Source organism: Danio aesculapii, chromosome 5, assembly GCF_903798145.1.
Source record: "Danio aesculapii chromosome 5, fDanAes4.1, whole genome shotgun sequence".
NCBI lineage: Eukaryota > Metazoa > Chordata > Actinopteri > Cypriniformes > Danionidae > Danio > Danio aesculapii.
In genome coordinates, this window is record NC_079439.1 from 26,838,558 (window position 1) to 26,866,372 (window position 27,815).

The 27,815-nt window shown below is 33.4% G+C and overlaps 1 protein-coding gene across 2 annotated transcripts in view; it reads right to left on the reverse strand.

The window, feature by feature from the left end:
- Window positions 1–8,122: 8,122 nt before the first annotated feature.
- The window catches only part of mfsd3 (major facilitator superfamily domain containing 3), a 48,516-nt gene continuing 28,823 nt past the window's right edge, over window positions 8,123–27,815 (reverse strand). For both annotated transcript variants that reach the window (XM_056457771.1, XM_056457772.1), the window contains exons 4-6: window positions 26,665–26,765; window positions 19,074–19,183; window positions 8,123–13,643 (exon numbers count right to left, since the gene is read on the reverse strand). In XM_056457771.1, coding sequence (XP_056313746.1) covers window positions 13,440–13,643; window positions 19,074–19,183; window positions 26,665–26,765 — 415 coding nt within the window. In that variant the 3' untranslated portion in view covers window positions 8,123–13,439. The remainder of the gene's footprint in view (window positions 13,644–19,073; window positions 19,184–26,664; window positions 26,766–27,815) is intronic.

Here is a 27,815-nt window from a genome sequence, read left to right on the forward strand (position 1 = left end):
AGTGGCTAAGCATATCATCAGGTGAGAGATTTGGTCAGGTTGTGACGGTGTGGTTATACAGTAGTTGGCACAAGCACAGCTGTAATGAGACTGCTAAATTAGTACTGCAGTTCACCTAAAAGATGAAAATTCTACAATCATTAAATATTCCACATGATTAAATCATTCACATGTTGATTAAATCATGATTTTTCATTTCCTTGGTACACAGAATATTCTTTTAAAAACATTATATTCTTTAAAAATGACATTATGGACAAAGCTTCGAGAGCCACATCCACCTGTTATTTAATTCCCATAGACCAGAGGAAATTTACATATTCTTGAAAGCATAATTAGGCAAGCTGTTTCAAATTCCAAAACGAAAATTGTTTTGTTGTGATTTTGTTTAAAATGTTTAACAGATAAAGATTACAATATGCAATAAATGATAAAACCTTACATTTCCGATGCATCAATACTGAAATTCTCAGCCAATACCGATAGCAGAATATTCAGAAAACCACTAGAGCTTATCCTGTGTAATCACATGCATGTGAGATATTTGGAACAAAAATGAAACACAAGTGAAAATTGTGAAACAGAAAATTTCTGGAAATATTTTCCCATGCAATTCGATGTGAGTGAATGTAGCCTTTCACATGAAAAACAACCAACAAACACACATTTCAATGTTCAATTGTGTTTCATTTGTGTTACACACATTTCACATGTGGTTTTACCATATAATGACACTTGAGGACCTAAATTTCTTTTCTTACTCCACCTAAACAGATATTACAACCAAAAGACTGTATATGATGTGGCATGATGTGGTATTCCAAGTTATGTTGCAGTAAAAAAATAGCAACCATGTAGCTTAGCGAGCACAACCATTTGATGCCATGCACCAAATTATTAAGGAGAAAATCAATTGGAAGTTAAGTTTTCAAGCAACTTAAATACCTATTTCAGTAAGAAACAGCTTTTTCACATTTTACATTTCTCAGACTTCAATGGAGTGTAAAAATCTTGATGGTTCTGTGAGTCTCGTCTATCAAATCTGACTTTTATTTGGTATTTTCTATTAGTTTCAAGTCAGGTTATTGGCTGGGCCATTCTACAGCTTGATTTTCTTTCTCTGAAAGCATTTGAGAGTTTCCTTAGCTGTGTTTTGGATCATTGTCTTGCTGAAATGTCCACCCTGGTTTCATCTTCATCATCCTGGTAATGTAGATGTTGGACTGAAGCAGCTAATATTAATTTACAATGACGACGGGCAGAGGGTTGCTAAATAACTACTGAGAGATTTCAGCTGCTGTCTGGGCTTTCACTGTCTTTCTACAGCTCCCTTTCACTGCATGAATTTATTTGGTTGTAACCAACATCCGGGGGAATTATCAAGTCAAAGGCACCTTTAGAAATATGTTTTCTGAGAAAAATGGTGAATTGTTTAATACTTATTTTCCCCTCTGTATACATGAGGAAATGCTCTTTTTAGAAGGAAATTTAATATTTAGAGCTTTTTGCATCTGAACTCTTCAAACGAAAACTATGCAGACATTTGTGTAAAAAAAAATGTCAAAAATCAAAGCTAATTGAATGCTTGACTGGCCACAAGATAAACATTTAGGAATGGCCTAGTCAAAGCTGTATTGTGCATGGTCTGGATGAGACATGCAAAGACAGGCTGAAACAGAGATCAGCAGAATGGGCTTTGGTGACTGTACAGTCTCTGGAGTCACTCACTCAGCTGGACAACTCCTCCCAATTTCTCGAACCCAGTCGGGGGTCTGTCTCCAATCGACACCATGAGACAAACTGTCCCTTTACTTCTCACTCTACACTGTGTCCTTTCTTCTCTTCTCAGCTTATTTCCCAAAGACCTGAGGCTCTAATGCTTCTTTCTGCTCCCAGAAAATGGAAACTCAATGCCTGGGAAAAGCGCAAGAAACAACTTCAGGTCTGTTTCATGTCATACCTATTGTTTGTTGATATTAGGTAAGACAATTCAATTTACAACAGCTTTGCTACCTGAAAAACAGTGGGTGGTCACGTTCGGCTGACTGTAGACTGGATTCTTGGCCACATTTCTTGCTCAAAGCTAATTGGAGGTTTCTTGTTTAGGTTAGGAGATAAAACTAAGGAGAAAAAAAATAAGGTTAAGGAGAAAACAATGACAATTGCCCTACAGCTTTAAAAAAGTAGGCGATATTAATCAAATAATCAATACTTTTTACTTTTGTACCAAAAGAAATTCTGACCACAATGCCATGCCCAGCTTAGGTTTCAATTTTAGCAAGGGAAAATGCAGTAGTTTAAAACATCTGAAAGAGTGAACATTTTTACACAACCATGAGCAGAAGTTTCAACCACCAAACTACAAAAATAAAACATTTTGCAGCTTCACATGACATATGAGGAAATACAGTCAAGCCTGAAATTATTCATTACCTCTATTACCTCTGCCAAATTCTGACTTATAATTACTTACAGAAATATTTTTACTTAAAGAGTTTTTTTTCTATAATGATGCCTCTTTTACATCTTATATCTTTTGAGAGAAGCCTGTGTCATTTCTGGTAAGTCACAATTTTATAACTATATATATATATATATATATATATATATATATATATATATATATATATATATATATATATATATATATATATATATATATATATATATATATATTCAAGCCCAAAAGGAAATTTGTTCCCACAATTTGTATTAAGTTAGCACGTTTAACTAAATCATTTTCTTGTGTGATCATGTTTCTTTTTGATCATATATATATATATATATATATATATATATATATATATATATATATATATATATATATATATATATATATATATATATATATATATATATATATATATATATATTACACATATACACATATGTGTATCTTGTCCTCTCCAAACTGGACTATTGCAACTCTCTGCTAGCCGGGCTACCAGCTAGTTCTATCAAACCTCTTCAGCTGCTTCAGAACGCAGCAGCACGAGTGGTCTTTGATGAACCCAAAAGAGCACATGTCACTCCGCTACTCATCCGTTTGCACTGGCTTCCAGTTGCTGCCCGCATCAAATTCAAAGCTCTGATGTTTGCTTACAAAGTGACCTCTAGCTGTGCTCCTTCGTATCTGCTCTCACTTCTGCAGATATATGTGCCCTCCAGAAACTTGCGTTCTGTGAATGAACGTCGCATCGTTGTTCCATCCCAAAGAGGGAAGAAATCACTTTCCCGAACTCTCACATTCAATCTGCCCAGTTGGTGGAATGAACTCCCTAACTACATCAGAACAGCCGAGTCACTTGCTGTCTTCAAGAAACGACTAAAAACACAACTGTTTAGTCTCCACTTTTCCTCCTAATCTGCAATTGCCTCTCTGGCTATACCACTAACTGAGCCCTCTTTCTCTCTCTCTCTCTCTCTCTATAAAAAAAAAAAAAAAAAAAAAAAAAAAAAAAATTTACTAATGTTTTGCTTCTTAGACTTTTACACGCCTGAAACTTGTCTATAGCGCTTGTTCACTGCTGCTCTTATAGTTGTGTAAATTGCTTCCTTGTCCTCATTTGTAAGTCGCTTTGGATAAAAGCGTCTGCTAAATGACTAAATGTAAATGTAAATGTAAATATATTTATTTTTTTTTTTTCTTTTCTGGCATTTGCTGAAAGCATAGCCAGCTTGTCTAAAACGTTAAATGAACAAAAAATAAATAAATCACACAATTCAGGAGGTGTTAGACCTTATAGACATGACAAGAATGTACATTTGTGTCATTTATAATGACATTTACTGTATGTGAATGACAAACATTACAGTTTTACTTAAATAAGTTGACCAAATTCAAGATCTTCCACACAAAATATATTAGTTTCCTACATTTTAGTAAACCATGGCCATGTTTAAACAATTAATTGATTTATTGTACAACAATCACAGTAACGGGAATAAAACAGCACTGCACTTTATTTAATGCCAGCATATATACTTTCCTAAGTATACTGGTAGGTACACGTGTTAAGATTTGGTTCAGGGGTAGATTTAGGCACAGTACCTTATACCTATAGTAGTAATTATCCTGTTTATGTAATACAGTAATTAGAAATAATGCACATTCAGAACAGGACTGTTAAATAGAGTGCAATCAAATTGTGTGTGCAAAACTGTATGTGACCATGAACAACAAAATTATTGATAAGTAATTTATTTATCCCAAATAAATAAGCTTTCTATTGATGTTTGATTTGTGATAGGACAATATTCGGTCAACATACAACTATTTGAAAATCTTCAATAAGAGGGTTAAAAAAATTAAATACTGAGAAAATAACCTTTAAATCTGTCTAAACTAAATACTTAGTAATGTTCATTATTAATAAAAGAAATTAGTTCATAGTAGAAATTTTTTTTAAATGTCATGGAACATGATCTTTACTTAATATTCTAATGTTTTTTTACTTAAATGAAAAAAAAAACAATAATTTTGACTCATACAATGTATATTTTATATATTCTCAAAATATACTTGAGCAAAATAAGATTGGTTTTCTTGTCCACCTTCACATATTGAACTAATTTTTTGTACCACAATTTACTAAAATGAGGGAATTAATTAATAAGCAGACTAAAATTGTGGCCACGATTTGACTAAAGTGAGCACAGTTTAGTAAATTGTTGATATGTACCCCATGTAAAGCAATCAGCCTGTATTTGGCTAAAAAACAAACAAACAAACAAACCAAAAAAAAACGAAGAAACCTTAAACTGTATCCCAGGAAGTAATGAATACTTAATCTATTATACATACTTTTTCCAACTACACAAAAGCTTGCTGTATCTGCGCATGTAAACACATACACTGTCTATCTGACCAGTTCTTGAGCTCATGCGCTTTTGTGAAGGTGAAGTGTGAAGAAGACGCTCCCTTCTTTTCTTCCCTGTCCTTTTTCTCTCTGGCTAAACCACCCAAGAAAATAATGTGACAGTGAAAGAGTGAAGTGCAGGTCTATTCATCAATTACGTAAGTGCTCCTAATCCCTCTGACAGATCGGCAGGAATCATCTCTCAGTATACAGTGTCATGGTAAAAGCTGAGGATATGGTTTAGCATACGGCTCCACAGTTATTACATCACCTCAATGGGAAAGGTCTCCAGGCTCCATCTGTGCGAAGGCTTCAGGGTTGTTAGTGTTTCACTGTTCTAGGTTTTTAAAGCGAGAAACTGCAGGGGAAAACTAATTTGTCATGCATTTGACAATTTTGAGATTTTTTTTAAGCTTTTTCAGTCTTTTTATCTAATGGAAACATTTATCTAATGCCTGTCCATAGGTGTAAGCATTTTCAAATAATGTCCAATCAACTGAGTTTACCACAGGTGAACTCCAACTAAGCTGCTGAAACATCTCAAGAATGATCAGTGGAAACAGAATGTACCTGAGCTCAAGTTATAGCATCACGGCAAAGGCTATAAATACTTATGAACATGTGATTTTTCAGGTTTTTAATTTTTAATAAATTTGCAACAATTTCAAAAAATCTTTTTTCACATTGTCATTATGGGGTATTGAGTGTGAAATTTTAAGGAAATAAATAAATTTAATCCATTTTGGAATAAGGCTGTAACATAAAAAAATGTGGGAAAAGTTAAGTGCTATAATATATAAAATACACATATATAAATACACATATATAAAATATGTCATACTGTATATGAAAAGCATAGTTCAAAATTTGCATACATTTAATTCAACCATTGGGATACAGTGATGTGAAAAAGTATTTGCCTTCTTACTGATTTCTTTTTTTTTTTACGTTTGTCACACTTTAATGTTTTAGATCATCAAACTAATTTAAATATTAATCAAAGATTATTCAAACACATCAGTGAGTTCTTAAATGAGGAAAATAAAATCCAAAACTACATAGCTTTGTGTGAAAAAGTGTTAGTGACCTCAACCTGAGGTGAACTTGGGTTCTGTAGCAGGACAATGATCCAAAGTACAGGAGCAAATGCACATATAGCTAAACAAAAACAGAATAAAGACTTTGGAGTGGCCTAGTAAAAGTCCTGATCTAAATCCAATTGAGATGCTGTAACATGACCTTAATAGGAGGTTCAGGCTTGAAAACACTCTATTAAACCTGAATTACAACATTTCTACAAAGATAAGTGGGCCAAAATTCCTCCGAAAAAAAGCTTATATGCAGTTTTGCTGTTAAGTAACGGCCAACCAGTTATTAGGTTTAGGGGGCAAATACTTTTTCACACAGGGCTATGTAGTTTTATATTTTGTTTTCCCTTAATAATAAAAAACCTTCATTTCAAAACTGCATGATGTGTTTACTATCTTTGATTAATATTCCAATTAGTTTGATCTGAAATACTAAAGTGTGACAAACACGCAAAAAAAAAGATTTGTCATGCACTTGTCAATTTTGAGATTTTTTTTTAGCTTTTTCAGTTGTTTGTTTTTTTTTATCTAATAGAAGCAAACATTAAACATACACTTTTAAGAGTTTCTTTTATAGCACTCCATCAACCTGTGTCACATTATTAAAGGGCTTTTTCTGTTTTTCGCCATGAATCTTCCCTCCAAAACTTTCAACTAATTTCAACTACTGAGATTTGCATGGTGTGAAAAAGAGTTTGCCTTTTTGTTTTTTTTTAACATGTATGACACACTTTATTTTTTCAGATCGTCAAACTAATTTAAAAATTAGCCAAAGACAACACAAGTAAAAACATCGTGCAGTTTTTAAAATAAGGTTTTTATTATTAAAGGAAAATAAAATCCAAAACTACATAGCCCTGTGTAAAAAAAAAGTGTTAGTGACCTGAATGGTGGAAGAATAACAGAATTAAGACTTTGGAGTGGCCTAGTTAAAGTCCTGATCTAAACCCAACTGAAATGCTGTGGGAGGACATTAAGAAGGCAGTTCATGCTCAAAAATAGTCAAATGTGGTTGAATTACAACATTTCTACATAAATGAATGGGCCAAAACTCATCCACAGGAGGAACTTTAATTTCAAAACTGCATGAAGTGTGATTTACTGTTGTGTTATCTTTGATTAACATTTCAATTGGTTTGATCTGAAATATTAAAGTGTGGCAAACATGCAAAAAAAAAAGAAATCAGTAAAAGGGCAAATATATTAGCAATAAATAGGCCCACATGGCATCTGCGCGTGCACAATTCCGCAGATTTCTGCAGATTTTTAACCCATCATTGATTCTGTTTATTTACTTGTGTAAATGTGTGTAAATTTATATTTATTCAGTTTTTAAATTAATTACAGTAATATTATTGAATAATATGAAAATATTCATATGACTTATTTACAATACAGTTTGTAAAGTAATATTTTCTGTCTTTTAGTAGATATATTATTTGAGAGACTTGCTTTGTTTACCAAATAAAGTGGATCTAATTGGATTTGCATCGTAACATTAAATAAAAGTTAAAAAGGTATTATTTTTTATTTCATATATTAAGGTTTTAGTTATGATACTCCCAAAATCATCCTGCATAATCCGCAGATTTTTAACACAATTCTACGCAGAAATAGCAAAACATTTTCGCAGATTCTGTCTGGCCCTAGCAATAAGTTTGTATCTATATATATATATATATATATATATATATATATATATATATGTGTGTGTGTGTGTGTGTGTGTGTGTGTGTGTGTGTGTGTATGGCCATATATCAGATTTTCCTTATTAGAAGTGTCAAAAAATAGGCCAGAATTTTAAACCTAAGCCTTTCAGATTTTTGTGCTTGAAAAATCAGCACATATTTAATTAAATAATGTCTCATTTGTATTGTATTTTAAACTCAACATTTGAGAAAATTTGTAATACAAAAAAAGCTTGCATGTTTGTTTGCAACAATGTTTGTTCTTATTGTAACCAATAACCTGTGAAAGTACAGGGATAACCATTAGTTCATATTTTCACCTGCAGTGTCTCGCATTAAAGTAGTGTCTAAACCACAAATGCACACAACACAATATTGGATTTTTTAAAAAAAGACTGGGGTTAAGTTGTACGGCACAGGTTCTCTTAATAACACAGCCTAATGGCTTTTAATTCTTGTCTGATAAGCTCATGAAAGCACAGGCACATTCTGGGTACAGTAATAGCTTTTTATTTTTGAGTCTCCTATAGTCAGAGCTAATATGGCAAAATGGTCCTTGTTTGGTAAGGGCTTTGCTCATCAGAAGATTTAATGACAAAATATCATCAGTCGGCCATACCTTTTTCATTTATCTCATCAAAGGCTGAAATTTTGACCAATCTTATTCTGATGTGGCTGTTTCTATTTTTCAAATAATGAACAAAAAGAAAGAAAAGCGCCGCACATAATATTATATTAAAACAGTACACTATACTATAGTGCATGTTTGCAGCTATGGAGCAAATCAAGAGACCACTTGAAAAGGATCTCTGACATTACTGGATTTATTAGGTATGGGTTTGAGTATATTGTTAATATTAGTTTTATTCTATGAAGAAGCATTTTTCAGTGCTTTTTAGAAAATGACATGGGTTATTCCAAGTCATAACTCTTCTGAAGTTAAATTATTGGTACTGCACTGCCTAAAATGAAAGTAAAAGCATTCTTTTTGTTGTGGAGAAAAATGCTCTAAATGGAAACGTTGTTTTAAAATTTGGTAGAAGTGTCATTAGTAGTTTATGGATTTAAACAAATGTTTTACTCAAACATAACTATAAATAAAACGTAAATCCAGAGAAACTGACTATTTTCAAGTGGTCTCATATTTTCCACATATATACATATATATTTAATGGAAAACAGTGTAACTGTGTTAAACATGTGCGGTTGCATTTTCATTAGATGTTTTTTTGCAATTTATATTCCCTCTAATACTCTAAAATGACATTTGTATAAGTACTGTATGTAGCTTGAAGGCTTCGTAAAGAGTTATAGCAAATCCTACACATACACATATCGTACATAGTCTTAACAATATTCTCATATGATCTGGCTTTGCAGACAATTACATAAAATAAATCAATAAAAACATTTGTACAAAAAGACAACTAAAAATAAAACTCAAAAATATAAGAAATGGCTCAGAGAATTTCCTTTACCAGTACTTCTGGATTAAGGTTTGTTATTTCACTATTCTTCTTGTAAACCATGAGGCACGATTACAGCAAAGTTTGTGTTTCTGACAGGTCTCTAAAGGTAAACGTAAAACTTTTTATAGACCTCTTTAAGGCCCAGTTATGTAGGAATATTTAACGGATAACTCAAATAGATACCAGATACATATGTTGATGTGTTCTCTAAATGTAAATTTATAAGAGTACACAATAATTTATATCAATGACACACTTTACATTGAAGAAGTAAAAAAAATACTGATGTGCTTTACTTTCATTTTACAAAGAACATAGCACACTGGAAAACTTATAAGTAATTAATTCAATTAAAAATGTCTCTTTTATTTCAGTATTTTATTTCTCAATTAATCAAATTTAAGTTCAAAGCATGGTTGAATATAAATGTTTTTGATTAAGAGCTCTACTAAGAAGTATTTGTTTTGACCAATGTAAAATTTTAAGATTACTCATATAGGTCAGTGCATAAGGTCAATATGCTTTGTACTTTCATGGACTTAGAACAATATTGTTTAAGGCAAATGATTTATTTTTCATTAGCTCAAGTGATCAAATTTAGATGTGAAAGCATTACCCTTTTTTTTATTGGATTATTTGAACATTTTTTGTGAATTTTTGTTTTGATTAAAGTTTATTTATCAAATTATTTATTTTTCATTGGGTCAAGTGATAAAATTTAGATGTGAACGATTACCCTAATCCTATTTTTTTAATTGGATGAATGAAAGCTTTTTTCCAGTGCATTTAGGTTTTTAAATCTGCTGCCAAATAGTTTATAACTTGCATTGTACTTTCTGATGTGATGTTCTTTATCAGTATTTTTCTATTGTTAACCAGTGCAAATGTATAAAGATCCTCAAGTCAAGATTTACATGCAAAGCAAAATGACATTAGGTAAAATGTCACATTTTTTTTTTTTTTTTTTTTTTTACAAAGATTACTAAGAGATGAAACTGATTACAAAGAGAAGCAAGTATGTGATCAAAACAAGAATGAATGTCTACCAATGGGCCAGGACAAAAAAAAAAGATCCTATTGTGTTTGCAAATAATTGTTCATGTTTTAAAATTAAAATTCAGTTTTTCAGAAAACAATCCTTATTTTCCTCATGTCGAATTCCAAGTAAATGTAGCTTGACCTCAGGATGTTAGATATTTGCATTGGAAAATAGAAAAACTAAGAAATATATTCAATTTTTTGGCCATGACCTCATGAATTTAAACCTTTCAACTATGACTTTACAACTTGAAATTGGGAAAGGGCGAATTAAATTTTAAGACCAGCAGAAGCCTTGAAAGTTATGTTATAATTATGGATAAATGTGTCATTGCATAGGAAATGCAAACAATTCATGATACAAAAACATCAAATAAATTCAACATTTCAAATAATACAGTGTCAGCTCAAAAATGAGCTTGATGAGTTTAACTGTCAATGTACAGTATTTAACAGACATTAAAGGGGTCATATCCTTTTACAAACATATTTTTCCCTGAGGTCCATTTACAGTGTCAGTCAAGTTTCCTTCATCATAAACAAACCTGATTTAGTTCAGTCGTAATTGAATTAGCTGTGATCTCTCTGGATGAGTTGTTGGATGTTGTACCTATAAGACACTCATACTGTATGCAAACACCATCTGTGCATTGAGAAACAGTTGAGTCACATTGATGTGGGGCAACTCTTTCCAAACATTTACAAATAATCCTAAGAAGGACAAACTGAGTCATAGCTGCTAAAAAACGACCACACTGTAAGTACAACATGAATTATTAACTAATTTGTTTTTACAAATTTAAGTGGTTTGAACATAAAACAATTAATTTGTCCATAAAATACCCTCAAGAATTGTGTTCATCTCATTTTAAATGAGTACCTGTAGTTTGATAAAGCAGTAAACATAATTGTTTGATTGCAGCAACAGAACAAAAACACAAAACCTTTGTGAATAAAGCACTGTAAAAGCACTAGAGCATTATTTCAAGAAATAAAAAGTTTCTACAAGCAGGAAAACCACTGTAGCTCATAATAATTGCATTTTAAATGGCAAACACAATTGATGCCATGTTGCCATAAATTTGAAGCTGGGTGCAAAAATTTTTTTACTGCTTGTTTATACTATTTTTTTAAAATGAGCTGAAACAACCCAAACATTGAGATTTTATTTGGATAACTTAACTGTTTTATGTTCAATTTACTTAAATTTGATTTGCGGGAGATTAATTCTGGGAGATGATTATATAACATCTTTCTGATGACAGACATTAGCTCAGATATTTTTAGAATCATTAAAGGGGTGGTCCACTACGATCTCATATTTTAAACTTTAGTTCATGTGTAATGTAGCTGTGTGAACATAAACAACATCTCTGGTTGTAATACGCTCAAAAAGGGAGCAACTGGCTTAGATTAGCAAAGCCTACCGCGAACGAAGTTTGGGGACTACAAAAACATACATCCGGGCTAATGAGATCACAAACCCATGCAGCAAAGGGGTGTGGCCAGCGACACTGTAATGCCGTTCAAAAGCTGCTTTTCCACAGAGCTTGTTCCATTTCTGTATTTGGGATTCCAAATACAGGAAGGACATAACACAAAAGAGAGACGTGCTTACAGTTTAATTTTAATTATGTTCCAGAAAATTATTTTAAAATATATAGCTAGCATTTGACAAATGACAGCTTCCAGAATCTCTCCAGTTCTGTGCTGGATTCGGCTAAAAACTCCTTCAACCACAATAGACGAAGCTGTGGATTGTGAGCCACAACCTGTAAGTATTTTTATTTGCTAAAATTGATTTGCTATTAATTGAATTAATACATGCACAGTTTCTAGTGTTGACAGCATGTTGTAGCAAGGACCTAAACACGGATGTAGACAACGAGAAATGCTGTTTGACACCATTAACAATTTAGCTACAAATTCAGATTTATCCGTCAAACCGCTGTAAACAACCACAATCTTCACCGGCGCTGCAGTATCTCTCTATGTGGACGCTTTCCATGTGCTCTACAGTACATCTCAAATAACAAACTCGCAAAAGATATGTGAACGTTTCAGAGCAGGCGTGAGGTTTAGCTGTGTCCTCTGTGTTATTTTCTGTCTGATTCAGGCTCAAACTGATATGGCTAACAGCTACTCTGACTGACAGTGTTTACACTGAGCAAAATCGCATGCTATCAGAGGCGTGACGCTTTTCCAGGTGATATGGAGCCAATCCGCAAATCATTGCTGAACCATTGGCTGAACAAGCAGAGCCTTTTGATGGCGGACCTTTCAGAGGAAGTAGGAAATATGACAGTCGCTTTCATGTTAGCAGAGTAGCAGTATATAATCAAAGTAAGATTAATTACGTGATTTTTACAAATGAAGCATAAGCCCACATTGCTTTGCATCTTATAAACACAACCAAGCCTTAAAATATAGTCTGGACCATCCCTTTAACACAATGTTTGAGATGCACTGCATTATCAAGTGAAATAATTTCACTTCTTTTATGCGTATTCAGGAATGTATTTGGTAATTTTGTTTATCATCATTTATATATTTTTTAAATTATATATTTTTATAAATATCTAATGTATAATATTTTTCTACACTGAACCTGAAACAGCAATATTCATTATTCCATGATATGACCCCTTTAATATAAATATTGCACTGAGAATACAAAAAGCACGCTACTTAGCACAGTACCATAACTCAATCTAAAGTCTTTAAAAAGCTGTATTTTGTTTATTGGTCAATAAACTTGATGTTTTATAAAAGGAAAACATCTAGAGGGCATCAGATTCCCAAAAAAGTAATTTTAAGATGAATGCACACTGTATTTAAAGAAACATATAAATGGCTATTGTGTTTAACTAAACCAAACTAGACTACACCCCTTATCAAGCATTTATAAACAGTTAAATTGCTCTGAATAATATTGTCCATTATAGCAAACGTAATGTATTAACCATTTAGCTTACTAATTTCTTAAAATGATTGACTGTTCTCCTTGAGACAGACTAAATCATAGTTGCCACAGCTTAGTCTGCTTGCCATTGTTGTTGAAAAGCAAGAGCCTTTAAAGCTATTTGACTGCAGAGGCGCAGTGTTGCTGTTTAACTATTGCAGTGTTTTTCACAGAGATACTGGCTTTTTTTTGGAGATATAGAGAGTGTTTGTGTGCCTCTTTTCATATTCATTGCTGGTTGTGTCTTAAATAACTGCAAATAAAAAGAACACGTTGGCATCACTGGTTAATTGGTGACCTGTGTCATTCCTCTGACTGTGAAAGGCTCACATCGGTCACTTTGGCTGTTCTTTGAGCTGCTCCTTCAGGACTCCGGTCTCTGTGGCTCTCCACACGTGCAGGGCACTGCTGGAGGTGAGGAAGAGGAAGAGGATGAAAGCTATGGGAAAGCCAACAGTGTCCACCATTCCTCCAGCCAGGGCACTAAAACTCAGCTTCCCAAGAACCTCCAAAGTGGCCAGAAAACTGTAGTGGGTAGCCTGAAGGTTGACACACAGAAATAAACCTAATTTTTAAAAATGTTTCTAAATAGCTCAAAAGGTAAATACACATGATACAGGTGATTGGACTTTTTAAAAATTGGTTGTGGACAAAAACAAAAAAGAAATACTCATTGGTTAACAATTAATGATGATTAATTACAGTTGTGCAATGCTTGTACAAAACACTGTTGTACACGGTTTTGCATAAATATTTTAAAAAACTTAATTAATAGTTACATAGTTACACTACCTGAGAGAGTCTTGTCGCCTATCTAGTTGACCATTTGGTATCAGAAGTGGCTTCTATGAAAGGCAAAGACCTCTAGGTTATGCTGATTTTACCAAAATATGATCATGCCTTGATCTTTAATTATTTAATTAGGACAGTAAGGTCTAAACTTTGTTAGACAAAAGTCTTGTCACTTAACAGAAATAATGTACAGTAAAAAAATATAAAGCCATGGTGCCGTAGGAAAATAATTAATATTGTGTATGACTCCCATGAGCTTGGACGACTGAATCCATACATCTCTGCAATGACTCAAATAACTTATTAATAAAGTCGTCTGGAATGGCAGAGAAAGCGTTCTTGCAGGACTTCCAGAGTTCATCAAGAGTCTTTGGATTAATCTTCAATGCCTCCTCCTTCGTCATACTCCAACATGCTCAATAATGTTTATTTCTGGTGACTGGGCTGGCCAATCCTGGAGCACGTTGACCTTCTTTGCCTTCAGAAACTTTAATGTGGAGGCTAAAGTATGAGATCTTGCTAAAAAATTTGCCCTTTCCTGTGGTTTGTAATGTAATGGGCAGCACAAATGTCTTGATACCTCAGGCTGTTGATGTTGCCATCTACTCTGCACATCTCTCCCACGCCCGATACTAAACATAAGCCCAACCATGATTTTTCCTTCCCCAAACTTGACTGATTTCTGTGAAAATATTGGGTTCATGTTGGTTCCAATAGGTCTTCTGCACTATTTGTCATGATCGGGATGCAGTTTGACAGATTATTTATCGGCAAAACCTACTTTCTGCTAGTTTTTATAACTATTATAGTGTTATTAATACTTACAACTGGGATCAACGACAAGACTTTTGTCAGGTATTGTAGTTTTGTTATCTTTTACTAACAAACATACTGACATAAAGCATAAATAAATGTAACTTTTAGATGAAGACAATTAAAATAAAAACATAACATCTAAGACAAAGCTAAATAAATCTAAATAGAGATTAAAAAATACTAAAAAACATCAAAATTACTTAATTATCTATTAAAAATGTTTAAAATTAAAATACAAAGATAAGACCTAATTCAAAATAACAAACACTCTGGTATAAAAATAAATATCACTTTATCAGCATATATATAAAAAGATTAAATATCAATTAATGTAATTAAAACATTATCAATATATACTGTTATTCAGTAAAAATGGAAACATAAAAACAAAAATTAATATTACAATTAAAACTGAAAATATAAGTTGTTCAAAATATTATTTATATTATTATATTATGAAAAATTATTAAATATTAAACCTTTATAAATAATACTTAACATTGCACAATGGGCAGTATAAAGGCAAGATTCACTACAAGATTTCCGACCGATTCAATTAAACAATGTTATTATTTTAAGCATTTTAAAGATCAACTTTAAGTAAATTTATAATTAAATATGCATTAGGTCAAGCACAAAATCACAATTACCTCCAGTCTCACCTGATATGCAATATGATATGCCAATTTAAGTATATTAAGTATCTTTTTTACAGAACAAGGCACTCTTAAATTATAGAGAGAAGAGCAGAAAATGAGAGTAATATAAATTAATAAAAACAATGAGCCTGATTTTAACTCATGTTACAGTCATAATTGCCAAAATGCAACTTGTCATAATACATGCACAGTTGTTGTTTCTGACAAAGCTTTTTTTTTTTTAATAAACAATGACTTGATGTCTATTTATCAATTTTTTTACTTTGCTTCACATCAAATCAGCAGGATGAAAGCAGAGTCTGACCGCCTCTCTCTTTATCTCCTGTCTGGATGTCTGTCTGACTCCTTCTCAATAGTTCAGTCCTTCAGATAGGAAAGCAAAGCCAAGTCCATTCCTTCACATGGCCCCGCCACTAAAGTTAAGTGAAGTACCTTTATTCCTACAAACTTGTTTAAGGTGTTCAGTTTCTCCCTCCTGGGCCTTTTCACAAACATTCACAGTATCGGTTTTCTGTCATCTAAAACCACCTTAAAACAAACAGACACAAACACACACACAAGCTGCTCTTGCTACCGTATGTATCTCTTAAGGACATTGCAAATTAACCCACAGTTCGCAATCATCCTCCTGATTATTTTCCTGAAGTTTTCTAATTGCTTAGAGATGGAGGGAAAACATAGCAGAGCTTCACTTATTGTTTAAATGAGTTTCGTTAGTGTCGTTAATTCAGCTGGTGCTGAGTTGATGGAGTGACAAATAGCAGAGAGAGCAGTGAAAGATCACGTGCGAGTAGCGCAGGCCCATTAAAACGGGACAATACAGTCATGTCAAAGATGAACGAGTGGATGAAACAAGAGAACATGGGAGGGGAGAGATATCGATGAACGGTGAGAACAACCATTTATCATCTGGGGGATGCACAAATAAATAAATAAACACATAGGGAATAAAAACAAATCAACAAATAAAAGAGAGATATGGGGGCAACTTAGAGCGCTGATTGCTGTGAAGACAAGAATAGACTGTTTTTGTTGATATTTGTTCCACTGTAAAGGTATTAAGCAGCACCTGGAGTAGAAGTACAGTACAATGTGGAGAATATCACAATTAGTATATAATATATTATCTGTTACCTACATTTCCTGGTCTTTTTGAAATTATCCTAACAGAAGTAAAACAACAGAATCTTGAGGCACATATTGTATGAAACAGAATATAAAAACAAAAAAATAAATAAATGAGATATCTTAGAAAAAAAAAAATTTAAATTGGAGAAAACTATAAGGCCCCGTTTACATTGCCCCCATTTAAAATGCTGCTGCTGCTGCTGCTGCTGCGTGTCAGTGTGGATGGGTGAAAACGGAGATATGGTTGCATGGCTGCATCTAATTGAATCTTTTTCTCAATATTAAGTGCACAAAGTTCAGTCTTGCATCCTTTCTTTGTTCTTTGTAAGTTCAGACTTCTCAAGTTTGATATGGAAAACAAATTGCAGAGGACACGTCGGGTACATATTCAAAAGGAACAGTGTACTTTATAGCATCACTAACATCCCCGTGGCTACATTGTTTCACTATCTTAATAATAAAATGAGCATTAAAATAACATTTTATATGGAACTGCCTGTTTTCATTTTGATATTCACAACTTAACAGACACCAAAATTGTTAAGGCATCGTGTAGCTAATTGTTAGCCCCCTGTTTATATGTTTCCACAATTTCTGTTTAACTGAGAGAAGATTTTTTCAACACATTTCTAAACATAACAGTTTAAGTATTAAGTTAACAGTAAAGAGTAATTACTCATAGTTGATAGTAATAACTCACTAATAAGTGATTTATTTTATCTTTGCCATGATGACAGTAAATAATATTTTTCTAGATATTTTCAAGACACTTCTATACAGCTTAAAGTAACATTTAAAGGCCTAACTTGTTCAATACGGTTAACTAGGCAATTAGGCAATTTACGATAGTTTGTTCTGTAAACTATGGAAAAAAATTTATAGCTTAAAGGGCCTAATAATTTTGACCTTAAAATATTTTTTTAATTAAAACTGCTTTTATTCTAGCCAAAATAAAACAAGTAAGACTTTCTCCAGAAGAAAAAAATATTATCAGACATACCGTGAAAATTTCCTTGCTCTGTTGAACATCATTTGGCAATTTTTTAAAAAAGAAAAAAATTCAAAGGGGAGGCTAATAATTTTGACTTTAACTGTATCTATATGACGTCATCACCAAACTTTAATACACTCAGCCAAAACATGTTACCTGAGAACAAGTAATAGATTCAATAGACCAAAGAGTCATTAGATAGAGACGAGATGAATTAAATATCACATTTAACAACTATAGTCAGATAACATCCAGCGGTAGATCCTTGATGAACTGTCCAACGTGCACAGCTCTCATCTGGGGAGGTGTGCTCAAAGCACCCACTAACTGCCTGGAGCTCAGACGTCCACAGAGTGTTTGTGGTCACGTGATGTGTGTTTTCAGCGGTGTAGTTTGTACAGAGATCTTTTCAGAAACGCTAGGTGAAACGTCACTGTGCACGTGGATTGTTTTCATTCTAAAATGCCTGAGAGAAAGGGTCTGAGAACCCTTCCAGGTAATTGGTGCTAATCTGTCATTAGTAATTTCCATTATTACATAAACTCTATGCAGCTGGCAGACTAACTTTCAATCAGGTCTGGATCAAGACTCCGAGTTGGCCAAATAATTTTGGCCAAATCATCACTTTTTATTGTCAAAGAACTGCTTTCCTGTTGTTCTGTGTGGCATTTTTCTGATAAACTGCTGGGTAATAGGACAATGAATGAAAGAAGAAAGTGCATGTTGCCAAAGGAGCTTCTGAACAGTTCTCATCAAGACATACCCTTCGAATATTCATTTAGAGGCATAAATGAATATTTCTGTTCAAAATTTTGGGGTCAGTTTTTTTATTATTAATTTATTTACTGAAAATGCATTACAAAATAGGTTAAGGGTTTCAAACAATTATTTATATCCCCAACCTTTTGAATGGTTTGAATGGTAGCGTACATACAAATTGCTGAGAAAGTAGAATACGTACAGTAACTGCTTACACCTTAGGTGTGAAGAAGGTTTAGAAACCATAGAGAAGACTGGGATTCATCAGGATTCATTAAATAACACAACTTGCATTGTTCACTGTTCAATGTGCCAGAGCAAGCGAACCACTGGGATACTGCTACTACCAAAGACATAACCCTGACAAATTAAAAAAATAAATAAATAAATAAAAGAAATCAAAATGTCAAATCTGTAAATGTGAATATACTTTCTGATGTTCATGCTTTGCAGGTGATTGATGAGTTGAAATAGGTTGACATGCAGAGCTAAAGAGTACGAAATCTGCTCGGTTCTGAGTATTGACTGACAGATAAATGAGCTTTTGACTGTTGTGATGTGCTCACATATTTGCCAGACAGCAAACACTCTCAGGCTTTCTGCAGCTAACAGCCTGTTCTGAGGCTCTACCTGTCAACAACTATCAAAAACCGTAAGATGCAGGTTTTGTTGTCTTCAGAGCTGCTGAAACTGAAGGGGGAGCACAACTGATTTGGCATGCTGTTGACCTCAGGTGAACACGTGTTACGGCGTTAAGCAATCTATCCTGATGTGTCAGGAAACATGAAGAGCTGTGGTCAGTGAAAGAGTGTGGCGTTTGATACCTGTATGCTTTCCTCGGCTCTCTGTGTGCAGTTCATCATCGTGGTGAAAGTCAGAGTGGTGATTAGACCCGCGATGAAATGCTGCAAACTCAGACTCAGCACCGCCATAACTGAGGAACACAAAGGATATAATACACATTGATGCAATACACATGTATTACATACATGCAAAATATAAAAAGCCCTAGATTGCAGTCAACTTAGGGAGCAAAGGGCGATATAACAAAACTGCGATCTCGTTAATTATATTTCATATTGAATGATGGCAATATATATTTCGATATAAGTTTTTAATGCTTCCCGATTTAAGCCACAAAAATTAGAGCGTCCATTAAAAGTCAAAACCTATATTTGGCCGATAAATTTTCAGTGGCCAAAAATCACTAATATCAACAAACTTTTAGATTCCCATTGATTCCCATTTCTGCTGGGTGATTGGCTCTTAGAGTAAAAAATCCAGAGCTTATTATTATTGACATAAATAATATCACGATTTGTTATAATATCATTTATCGGCCCAGCCCTAAGTCAACTTAAATGCCCACTGCAGGGTTGAATGATGCGAGAAATGAGAGGAGAAAAGATTGCTTTTTGGCAATGGATGTACTCATTCTCAGTGTTCTAAAGTGAGTTGAATGGTCAAAAACGGTGTCTAAAATACTTTGTTGACCCATTTCCAGTGTAAATGATCTGATGAACGGGCAAAGAGCCGCAATCATTCTCTGTCTGCATTAATTTTCAATCTTGTCTTATTTTGTGCACAAACTAAACCAAACAAACATAGTTACTGAGATTACTAGACTCCCCTCTTCTGTGAAAGCTTAACTAAATCCACCTATCTTGGATATAAAATAAATATAAGTAATAAACACACAAAAAAAAATCTAAGCAAAGTAAAAACAAAAAATAAACAAATAAAACAAAAGCACAAAAGCAAAACAACAAAATGGAAAAGCAAATATCCCCAAAAACCAAACAAATCAAAAGCAAAAGACACAAAAAGCAAAACAAAAACAAAGAAAATAAACAAAACAAAACAAAAACAAAATAAAAACACAAACAACACAAAACAAAAGCACAAAACAAAAATAATGAAATAACAGTAGCTCTTAAATTTAAAAATTATCCCTAACCACTGCCTCGATCATTTTCCCCAGAAAATCACTACAAAATGACCACAAGCATTTTTTCCATTTTTTATGTTGTGTAAAAATGTTCTTCTGATAATATAAACATACAGTCACCAAAATGACAGAAAAAAAAATTCTGAGAGTTTTTGAACGTGTGCATGATGATATAGTGCATCTACACTCATAAATAATTTCAAACTACCTGTTTAAAATGAGCTGAAATAACACAATTCTTGTATATTCTTTGGCTAATTTATTTGTTTAATGTTCAGTCTACCATAAAATTGTAAACTATTAAGTTAACGTTACCGTTTTATGTTGGGACATAAAAAGGAGTGTCAAAATTAATTGTTTATTCAGTGCACGACGATGCAGACGTGGACAATTCGGTATTGGTTCAATAATAATTATAACTGGTTATTACGTTATGATTTCATTTATCTCATATGCGTTATATTGCGGTAGCTTACTATGGCGAGGGAGGCAAGTGCGAGTAATTAAAACACTGCAACCATTTAAAAACGCAGAAACTCGGCACAATTCACTGCATGTGTGTTTGCTGGACAGTCTTTCACTGACACTGAAGTTACAGCAGAAGCCCCTATTTCACTGCGATTGAGAAAATGAAAGCTGTAAACTCCATTTCTCTCTTTTTCTCTCTCTCGTATGGTAACTTTTGCTCTCCTCTCAGCTGTTACAGCGATACTTATGAATACAGACATTAGCGCGTGTCTGCAGAGCGAATTTTCTCCTATCATGGATCAGCTCATCTGTGATCGCCGCTGCCATTTACTCATCAGTGAACAGCACCAGAGCGTTAGAGCCAATCGCAGCCCTTTCTGTTGAGTGCTTGACCAGTCATGGGGTGTAAAAACTTGCATGTTAATATTTACATTTGTTTATTTGCTATAAATGCTCATGTTGTTCTGTGCATGTACTTGAGTTTTTAAAGGTACAGTTCATGTATCTGACTGTTTGTATTAAAGGACAAAATTGTATTACAAATAAAAATATTTTATAATTTGAATACAAGAATTCTTGTGCTGTGAAGTAAAATATAAAATTGTGTATGGAAGCATCATCAATGCACCATCACGGGGATATCGAATTGAACCAAATCGATGGCATGATAATCGTAACCGAACTGAACCGTGAGACCAGTGTAGGTTCACATCCCTATGGGACAACATGAAGGAATTGTGTTGGTCCAGCTACCTGGTTAGGGGATTTGTAGATCCTAGCATGCTTTGCATGGGATTGAACTAAGAGAGGGAAATGTTGACAATAAAAGTAATTGTAGGTGTTCAAAGTTAATAGAAAGACTTGTTAGAGTTTAATCTTTACTTTAGTTTGAAGACTTAGAAGAGTTTCAAGTAATGCTTTGAGTTTTCACCATTTTGCAGAAGCACCCATGCTTTGGGTGTTGGCAGCTTAATTAGCAAAAATGCAGTTTGTTACTTTGCTCAGTGAGCAATAACTGTCCTAAAATTAATTCTGAGATCAGTCAACTGTATATGTAACTTATGAAATATGCTTAAAAATAGCTCTATTAGTTCATTTAGGATAACTTCAAATAAAACTAGAAGACTTCGAAAACTACGACACATAATAGACATGATATTATCAGACCTTTGAGTTTAAGTTAAATAAAAATACAAATGTATTTAACTTTTATTTGATAACATCATGTTGGACCAACTCAATTGCATTTAATTGTGCAAGTAGTTTTTTTAGTTGGTGCTAAAGAAATTTATTGGATTATTGGAAACTGAGTTCATCCAATGAGTTTTTTTCTTTAGTGTATTTTGCAGTGTGCTTGATCTTCAATTCAACTCAACACTGTCATACCTTAATTAAAAACAGCATTACTGTACTCACTTGTTATTGCACTGAGCCCTCTCAAACTATCAGTATCAAACTATCGGTTTATATTGAAAATATGATTCCACAGTATATGTTGCTCCAATTGGCACCTAGAAATTGGTGCCGTGTTGGCCATTCTGAAGCGGACTTTTTTATTCACCCAAGTAAAGTCCACTCAAAGCATGACACAGTCTACAATTAAAGTCTCCAAAAATCATGAATCTCAAATCAATCATTACCCAGGCCCATTTGCACAAAAAAAATCATGAAGCTTTCACATCCAGCTCCATCTGAATTATTCACTGGAAATGTTTAGTTCTGCCTAACAAGACTTCTCCATTACTTATCCAGGAACCACAGGAAGGAAAATCAGCTCTTCTGAGGCATCCAGTCTCATACAATATTGAAAAATATTTTCTGCAGAACTTTATCATTCTTTTTTTTTTTTGAGGGGGGTTAGATGGGGTGCAGAGCTGCTTTGTTCCGTTTCGTTCGGGAGAGCGGCAAAAAGAAAGACAGAGAGAGAGAATAAAAAAGACAGAGAGATGAGGGAGTTGTCAAACAGAAGCTCGCTGACAAAAACATCTCGACTAAAAAGCCACGACATCCTGGGGAAGAAGTAATACAGTGGCAAAAAATACAGAGTAAAACAGCTAAAACGCAAGAGTTTCCCGGCTTTCTTTTTTCATTTTCATTAAATAAACATTCAAAGCACCTGTGAGAGAAAGAGACAGCGCGAGGCGAAAAAAAAAAGAAAAACAGGCAGAGGGTATGAATATGGGTTTATTCATTTATCAAAGCGAGCCGTGAGAATACTCGAGGTAAAATAGAGTTAGCTTCTGCAGACAGAGACAGAAACGCAAATCCACTTAAGCAAGTTGAACAGGGAGTGAGTATGTTTGACATAACTTCTGTATGATCACTTCTATATGGTTCATGCATAAAATTTTGCTTGAATTTTGTGCTGAATCCAAGAACTAAGACTGTGAAGATGGTTATCAGAACAGCTCTATGGGAGTCTTGCAGGAGACTCACAGAATAAAAGTTTAAGATAATTTCTCAGAAAAGGCAGCACGCTGATCCAATGCTGGATCAATACTGAAAGCTTGGCTTTGGTAAGACATCAGTCTTTGGTACATTGGATTTTATATTAAACCTAAGGCAACAAAAAAAAAAAAACAACTTTAAGCAACTGATGAAATGAAACCAAGTATGTGAGCAGACCCTATTATTGTCAATTCATAAATAATCAGAAATTTTTATGATACTGCCTGATTTATTTTTTATTATTCATAATACAAATTTAATTAATACATTTACACTCTTTACAACAGAATTTTATTTGGTATTAGGGTTGCACAATTAATCAAATTTGAATCGCGATCACGATTTGAAACGCTGCGATTAGCTAAATCGCAAGAGGCTGTGATATGAAATATATATATGTATTATATAATTTCCCCCACCCAGAGCAAATGTGTGACTGCAGTCTGTGTGTGACAGTCTTACTAGCCAATTAAGTGAGCAAACTTTCATTCTGCCCAATCAAAATTGCGCAACCAAACTATGCGTTTGCTAGGCATGGGACAATAACTGTGTTCAAGGTATACCGCGGTTTGGAAAAGTCAAGGTTTTAAAACCATCAAAATTTTCTGCTATACCTTTGCTAAGGTATGAGTAAGATTTTTTTATTTATATATATTTCTTTGTTTTTTTAGGACAACAGTGTCTCTGGCAGAAAATATATCCAAATATGACATTTTAAATTGATAAAAAAAAAAAAATCTGTGTTTTTGAAACCAATGAAGACAGCAGAAGTCAATGAATCATTTGAATTATTTAGCCTGACATGTTTCCTGATCCAAAATATTTTTAATGTTTCCCAAATTAAAATATATTGTGATCAAAGGGGAAAAATGTTTTGTTTTTTACCCAGACATATAAAAACAATATATTTTAGAGCAGTAATCACAATACTGTGAAACCATCATATTTATATCCAAGGTTATAATACCGTCAGAATCTTATATCGATCCATGCCTAGCGTCTGCCACTTCAGAAGCATTAATAGACGAATTTATATCAGCATGTCGGTATTATGGGAATATTTTGGTTTCAAAGTCACAGACACCGAACAAAAACAGGTAATTTGTAAGAGCTGTCACAAAATTGTTGCCACAGCAAGAGGAAATACAACAACCAACAGCTAAAAAAGCACCACATATGAGGAGAGTCTTGCTAAAAAGTCAACAAAAAGTATTGTCAGTGACACTCAATCTAGTAGCAAGCAACAGCAAAGTACAATTTCAGAGTTGTCTGCAGCTGTCACACCATATGAAAAAACATCATAAAGGCACCAGGAGATAACTAACGCCATAACTCAGTAGTTTGCTCAAGAGAAAAATTTGTTTAATGAGTATTTATATACAAATTTGAATAAAAGTTGGAGTTACTTAAGATCTTTTCAGTTCTTTTTAACTAACACTTACTGCATTTTAGCAGTAAGAACTTACGATACAGAATATCGAGCTGAAGCTTGACTACAAATTTAAACCGTAAATCAAATCGAAATCTCAATATCTGTTAAACAAAATCGCAATTAACTATTTTCCGCAAATCGCACAGCCCTATTTGGTACTTAAGTAAAATCTGGAGAATAAAGGATGTTTTCAATCGAGGTTCTGGTGATGCGTGATATTCAGATGGAGGGCAGAAAGTAAAAAACTAAATAGGAGACATAGAGGAAAGTCCGCATTTTTGCATTTATACCATATTTCAAAGGAGATATGAATAGAAAACAACCATATATTTTGGGCATGATCCTTATATTATGATGAGGGCTGAGTTTTCTACAGAACTAAAATATATTAGCCTTTCATCGAGGTGGTAGATACTGTATAAGCTATTACGCTACTTGAAAAATACTATAGGAATTACTATAGTGTTTGGAAGCATACTATAGATAATCACTTGAATGGAACTGTCGTAGTAATCATATTGTTGCTGTGGTACGACAAAACTGTAGTAATAAACAAATTATTCAGTAGGCTTCAGTTCTCTATGCTATAATTATACACCATCACAATGCACCAACATATAGTTTACACTAACGTTACAGTATTTATTACAGTTTATCAGTTTACTATTACCGAAGAGTTTATACATTAACAAAGAGTTTATACACTATACTCTGTGGTTCAATAACATGTTTATTGTAAATTACTGTAGTTTTCTCCCATGTGGATATCTACCAGGCATCTCGAAATAACAGATGACAGCATACAAAAGCGTGGTTGCAAATTCTCCAATACTATTTATATATTTTTGTAAGGGTGAAAGTGCGTCTAGTTTTGTCGCAAGGGTTGCATTTCTTTTTTGTTCTGTCGATGAATTTACCATCAACAAACATCCACCGCTGCTGCTGGACATACAGACATTACTGTTATGGTTGTTTATTCCACCAAAACGTCAGTAAAGACTTGGATTATTGCAAAACAACATGGAGATTTCATAGTAGCAATTACATGGCAGGGTATGTTATTTATATTCTCCTGGATTTTGTACGTGTGGTGGTGCTTGCATCTGATTTTTATATAACAAATTATCATATTTATACACATAGCTAGGCCTGTATATTATCTTTATTGGTGCTGTCAAACAAATTATCCCATTCAAAAAAGGTTTGTACACATGGATGTATTGAATGAATGTTGATTACATGCCGCATTTTCTTCCGTTTTCAGCCAGTTTCTTGAACTTTCCCTCTTTATGAGCAAAAACTTTTGGAAGTCTATAAGGGCTGTTTGGCATTTCTCATTTTGGCCAATTTAAACAACAAAAAAGAAATTTTTGATGTTCTGATAGCGATTCCTATGCAGAAGTATCACTTCCTGCCCTCCATCTAAGTCTCGCAGTGACGTCATGTGCAAACAATCTATTGTTTCGTGTAACATTCTCCAGATTTCCCTTAAGTACCAAATACAATTCTGTTGTAAAAAGAGTGTAAATGTATTAATTAACCTTGTATTATGATTAATAAAAAAATAAAATAATCAAAATGTTTAAAATAATGAATACATTTTTTTGGTTTTCACTTTATTTTGGTCGTCTTTCCCTTTTTAATCACCTTCTGTTGTTTAATGCAGTGCTGAGAGTTTAATTCAGACTCACTCTGGCTTAACACCTGTTTACTCAGTGCAAGGTGCTGAAATGGACACTTTAGCCTGTCAGTGAAAAAACACTGGAAACCGGAGACAGGCCTATGGATGCTTAAATGCAGGGGAACAGTAGAAAGCTCAGCGGAGAAGAGGTCAATTTCACTTCTATATATATCCACACACATATACATACAGGTGAGTCATTTGACTCTTATGAACATACTGTACCCACAAGATGCACGAGGGAGTAATAAACATGTTTTGAATGCACTGAAATGATTATTGAAGTTGTTTTCCTTCTATTTTATAAAAAAACAATGGACAATTTAAAGATGTGTAATTTGTGAGCAGCATTATAATATTGAATAATGAACAGGGAAAAATAATAATAATTTAATTCATTAATTAAAGCAAAAGAACACAGTGTGCATGTGCATGTACCTTTCATCATTGGTGAGGGCTCCAGCACTACGAGAAGTGAGCTCTGGAAGACCATGCCTATTGTCCGCATCATAAACACACGTCTCATCAACAGGCCAATACTGAGAACAAAAAAAAATAAAAAAATACATCTTTAAAAGCTTAAATTGATGTAATTTTGTGCAATATTACATAATTTCAGAATACATTTGTTACATTTTATTACATTATTAGAAAGAACACATTAAAGTAAAGATATTTATTATGTTACAGAAATTTGTTTATAAATATACTTATAAATTCAGTTCTTTTCAACTTTTTATACATTAAGATATTTATTAGAAACACGGTCAAATCTATCACACTTTACATAAAATGTTTTTGATAGCTTAATATGAAATTGAGCAGCGAATCAACATATCAGAATTATTTCGGAATGATATTGTGACACTGAAAACTGAAATGATGAAATCAAAGGAATCAAATACATTAAACACGTAAAGTCGAGCGCTATTTTGGGCTTTCCGCCTGGATTTTGCCTACCCTAATTTAAAAGCTTCCCAAATCCACAAGCAGTAGTGTAAACGCAAACGTTTGGTATCATTTTAAAGAAAACCCTTTACATTTTCAAACACTGTTAAAAGTGATTAAAATAATTGAATACGTTGTCTGTGTTATAATAAACACCTCCAAAAAAGAGGTGCTTTTTTAAATTGTACACTCAAATTTCTGTATGGTCTAGGTTGCTGTAATTAATTTTGTTGGTTCATGCACATATTTGTAATCATAGGAAAAAAGAAAAATGTCTCTATCATAATCTATGAAGAAGTTATTATATTCCATGATGAGAGAACAGAACCACTAATGGGTGTATTGGGCCAGTACGGACCTTTAAAATTGAAAGAATGCAGAGATAAATGAGTTCACAAACCTGGAACCAGGTATGCAGAGTTTTTAAATATATTCCCATTAAATTAACAGTATAACAACAGATAAATATAATCATAAATCACATCATCATTGTATTTTTGATAAAATAAGAAAAAAAGATAATCATTCTTAGTGCTAAATAATAACAACTTACAATACACAATATAAAGGAAACACACTGCAACAAACTGAAGGCTAATCATTTACAGATCAATGGCTGTAAGATATTAATGAGGGTCAAG